General features: G+C 33.8%; 1 protein-coding gene across 3 annotated transcripts in view; it reads right to left on the bottom strand.

Moving 5' to 3' along the window:
* LOC131523923 (leucine-rich repeat-containing protein 49) overlaps positions 1–5,000 on the bottom strand; it is a 31,750-nt gene that overhangs the window by 26,051 nt on the left and 699 nt on the right. Inside the window, exons 3-6 of one of the 3 annotated variants that reach the window (XM_058750572.1) lie at positions 2,296–2,371; positions 1,768–1,971; positions 913–1,090; positions 293–496 (exon numbers count right to left, since the gene is read on the bottom strand). In XM_058750572.1, the coding sequence (XP_058606555.1) occupies positions 293–496; positions 913–1,090; positions 1,768–1,971; positions 2,296–2,371 (662 nt within the window). Of the gene's footprint in view, positions 1–292; positions 497–912; positions 1,091–1,767; positions 1,972–2,295; positions 2,372–5,000 lie in introns of those variants that run through there. The other 2 variants (XM_058750573.1, XM_058750574.1) reach the window with 2 other exon arrangements.

Here is a 5,000-nt window from a genome sequence, read left to right as displayed (position 1 = left end):
AAACTGTATGTGCTTTTGTCCTACACCAACCCTACACCTAAACCTACCCCTTACAGGAGACTTTCTGCTATTTCAGATTTTCAATACACTCCATTCTGAGTGATTTATAAGCGTTTTGAAAAGTGGAGACATGGAGTAATGTCCTGAAAAGTCACCTTCTCCTTGTAATACCTGTCATACCCTTGTCATTATACACATCTATGTCCTGATTTGTCACAAAAACACACACACACACCTCTCTCTCACACACACACAGACACAGACACAGACACACACACACACACACACACACCTGTTCTTCCCGAGCAGCAGCACACGCAGTGAGGTGAGGGAGGAGACTCCAGACATGTCAATCAGACGGTTGTCATAGAGGTCGAGGATCACAAGGCGCTGCAGGTGAAGCAGGTCCTGCAGGTGTGAGACGAGGTTGTGCTGCATGTTGAGGAGACGCAGATTCTCGGCTGCGTCCAGATGAGGGACGTTCGTCAAACCGCGCCTGCAGGACGCAGATCAGCTCGTCAATCACTGTCTTAATCTGCTGCCTTACAGACGTCTAATTACACTGCGTCTGCTAAATGACTCTGCCTTGAGAAAGACTCTCCTGCCACCTGCTGGTCTGACCATATACCACATGCTTGAGCCCACACACACACATACACACACACACCTATATATCTTAAAAAATATATATATTGTTTTAAATACTGTTAATAATACATTTTTAAGAAAAACAAATGTTAAAATGTTTAAATATAGTGTTAAATGCAGGAAAGCACACAAATAAATAAATAAAATTAATAAAAAGTATTTAAAATATTGTTTATAATAAATTTTTATGAAAAACAAATTTCAGTTTCAAAATACTGCTTAAATACAGTGTTAAACATCATATGTTGTCATATTTGTTTGTACATTTCTATGCAGTTGCTAGGGTGTTCTGAGTGGTTGCTAGGTGTTTTTGAAATGAACGGGATACCGGTCCAGATCCAGTCTCTCTGGACAGGAAGTGATGTCATCTCTGAAGCTGAAGGCGGACAGGAAACATGGGACAGAACTGTCACGCAGACTTCCTGTGTCACCTGAAGAAGAGCTGTTATGATGAGTGTTATAATAATGATGCTTGATATAATAATGATGAATACATTCTGATATTTACTTTTTTGTAATGCATGAGAAGTGTTGCAAATCAGCTTCAGCTACAAGCACTATGATACATGCATTGGATGACTATTATTTCAGTTTCATCTATGTTTATTGTATCTGTACCTAAACAAATCAAACAGAATTAATGTTAAAGGTTTACTGTTTTTACCAGATTTTTAATTTTTATAATCAACTAAAACTATAACCATTATAATTACATTTAAAAATATATATATTCCAAGGCAACATTTTTTATTTTCATTTAGTTTAACCTGATGTACTAAAATAACTAAAACTAAAACTGAAATAAAATGAAAAAAAAAAATATACAGACATATAAAAAAAAAATTAAATAACAAAAATAAAATAAAATAAATAAAGTAAAAATAAAACTAATAATTAGTTTTTATACAAAAATAAAAACTAATTATTTTTATTTAAATATGTTTTTATTATTTAAAAACTATTTATATAACAAAATATTAATAAAAAGTAGTATAGCATCTCAGTGATATTAAAATCACACTGGATCATTCCCAGAATTATAACATCACACTGATCACTGAAGCAGAACTTATGAGTCTCGTGTGAGTGTGTGTTTTGTGTCATGATCCAACGTCTCACCGCGTGTGTGAGCGAGCGCTGCTTTGGGCCCCGCGCTGTGAGCGGCCCTCTTCACACGGTATGCCTGCGGCCCCGGATCCGCCACCATCCCCACCGGAAGAGCCACAGGGAGAGAGAAAACACAGCGATCCGCAGCCGTGAACTCGCCGTCATAGGACAGAACCGAAGCGCGCAGCGGCCGGAGAGACACCTGCAGACGAGCGTCTGACCAACACACCACACACCACAACACAACACACAACACCACACAACACAACACAACACAACACAACACACCACACACCACACCACAACACAACACAACACAATACAACACACAACACAACACAACACAACACAACACACAACACACAGATAGAAGCAGATTAGTGCTGTTTATATGTGGATACACCATAAAAGATGCATAAAGATCAACTGTATTTAAACAAATGGCAAAGGAGCGTTCTAAACAACCACTGCTACATAATAAAAGCAGATGATCTCCAGGCAGATCGGTATTATTAGATAGTGATATTAGCAGTTTTGTACCAGTTCTGGACGGGTTTGGTTTCACTGAGTCCACATTCAGTGCTTTCTGCAGCTCACTTGATAACCTCAGATCAAGCTGACAAAAGAATAAAGTCACAGTGGTAAAGTTATTTTCAGTTTGGAAGAACAAAAATGCTCACCACAAACTACTGTACATCAAGCACTGTTGGATGGATATATGTGTGTGTGTGTGTGTGTGTGTATATATATATATATATATTAGTGCTGTCAAATGATTAATCGCAATTAATCGCATCCAAAATAAAAGTTTTTGTTTACATAATATATGTATGTATGCTGTGTATATTTATTATGTATACACACACATGCATGTATATATTTCAGGGAAATAGGTTCTGTTTATTTATATATTAAACATATTTATTTCTAATATAAATTATATGAATATAAATATAGACATGTAAATACATGTAAATATTTTCAAAATATATACATGCATGTGTGTGTGTATTTATATATTAAATGTATGTACATATTACAGAACACACACATATATTATGCAAACAAAAATGTTTATTTTGTATGCGATTAATCGCGATATATATATATATATATATATATATATATATTAGGGCTGTCAAAATTAACACGTTAATGCAAATTCATGTTAATGGCACTAATTTTATTAACGCACAATTAACGCAACGCGTATTTTCTGTTTGACCTGTGGTCTAGCCCGAGAAATGGAGATGCATAGTGCTGCAAAACTTTGCAGACCCCTTTAGAGACTTGCCGGTGTTGTGCCCATTGTGCCCCCTGCCAAATTATTACCCCCTCCCGTTATTACCCACCTGATTAATTTATTTTTTCATGTGTCTAATAGACATGAACAAGTTCTTTGAAGAAACATCTATGACCTTTGAAACATGTCTAGTCTTCATGATCTACAGTATGTTGAGTATGGTTTCGCTAATAATAAACATACATGTGCATAAAGCATCCATATCCATATCCATATTCCATGCCCATGTTGATTAGAGTATTAAAAACTTGAAAAGTATTAATTTAAGATACATTTAGAACAGATAAAAATGTGCGATTAAGTTGCGATTAATTACGAGTTAACTCGTGACAATCATGCGATTAATCGTGATTAAATATTTTAAAAATATTTTACTGTGTTTACTGTATTTTTGATCAAAAAAATGCAGCCGTGGTGAGCAGAAGAGATTCTTTCAGAAACATTAAAGAATCTTAACGAATCTTAAAATGCAAGAACAATCTTAAAAATATTACAAATAAACTTAGTTTTTCTTATGCATGCTTATAATTAAATTATTTCTTTGACAGCAAATGCTATTTTACTTTTTATTGGAGTCCATCCTATGTTTACTTTTTCAGTTATTAGGGATAATGTTCCAATATTATCCAGAAAAGGAAAACCTTTCCTTTATGAGAAACAAAGATGCTGTTTATTGAAACTGGCTGAACATGAATGTAGCTGATGAATATGAATGCATAAAACCATAAGAAATGAAAGCATTTTAAATGCCTGTGGAGTAAAAAAAAACAATCTCTGTCAGTAATTATAATCTATAAATTATAATTTGACCCCTAATGTTCCTCAGAAACCACTGAACCGCTGAAGATGAACTGAATTGTGCTCAGAACACAACCTGTAACTCATGCACTTTAACCACTGTGGGATGAAACGAGAATGAAAACAGAGTCCGGCTAGACATGAAAACCAGATATAATCAGATTAGAGACTATGGGAAATTACTCTTATTATATTTGATTTGGGCGACATACTCTAGAAGCCCGTTTCTGCCACAGGATACAAAAATAACAAAAGATAATTGCGACTTTATATCTCACAATTCAGACTTTTCGCCTTGCATTTTGGAGAAATTCTCAGTATGGCAAGATTTTTTTTTTCTCGCAATTACAAATTTACATTTTACAATTCTGACTTTTCTCTCGCAATTCTGTGTCTTTGGTTTCTGCCACAGAAAAAACAACAACATATAGCTATAAACGATTTTTATGTGGTATTATCAGTGCAGTATCAATCATTATGTCAATATGTATTTTATTTATATATGTGACTTTATTAAAACAAAAATGTATGTTTACATGTTTTTGTAACCAATATTTTAAAAACATGTCTATAATTTATATTTCCTTAAATAATTTTAATATTTATTGACAGGTTTTAGGATGGATATACATGTAGCCTATATGACATATATGTGTCCCTGCAGCACAGAAGCAGTCATAAGCAGCACAGGTATATTTGTAGCAATAACCAAAAATACATTGTATGGGTCAAAATTATCCTTTTTTCTTTTATGCCAAAAATCATTAGGATATTAAGTAAAGATCATGTTCCATGAAGATATTTTGTAAGTTTCCTACCATAATTATATCAAAACTTAATTGTTGATTAGTAATATGCATTGCTAAGAACTTAATTTGAACAACTTTAAAGGTGATTTTCTCAATATTTAGATTTTTTTGCACCCTCAGATTCCAGATTTTCAAATAGTTGTATCTCAGCCAAATATTGTCCGACCCTAACAAACCATACATCAATGGAAAGATTATTTATTCAGCTCTCAGATGATGTAAAAATCTAAATTTCGAAAAATTTAGACTTAAGATTGGTTTTGTGGTCCAGGGTCACAAATGTCCAAAAATGTATTACATGTACACAAAGATACATATTTGTATAAGCTAGATGT

This window comes from Onychostoma macrolepis, chromosome 18, assembly GCF_012432095.1.
Source record: "Onychostoma macrolepis isolate SWU-2019 chromosome 18, ASM1243209v1, whole genome shotgun sequence".
In the NCBI taxonomy this organism is placed as follows: domain Eukaryota; kingdom Metazoa; phylum Chordata; class Actinopteri; order Cypriniformes; family Cyprinidae; genus Onychostoma; species Onychostoma macrolepis.
This window is presented reverse-complemented; position numbering and strand designations above follow the sequence as displayed.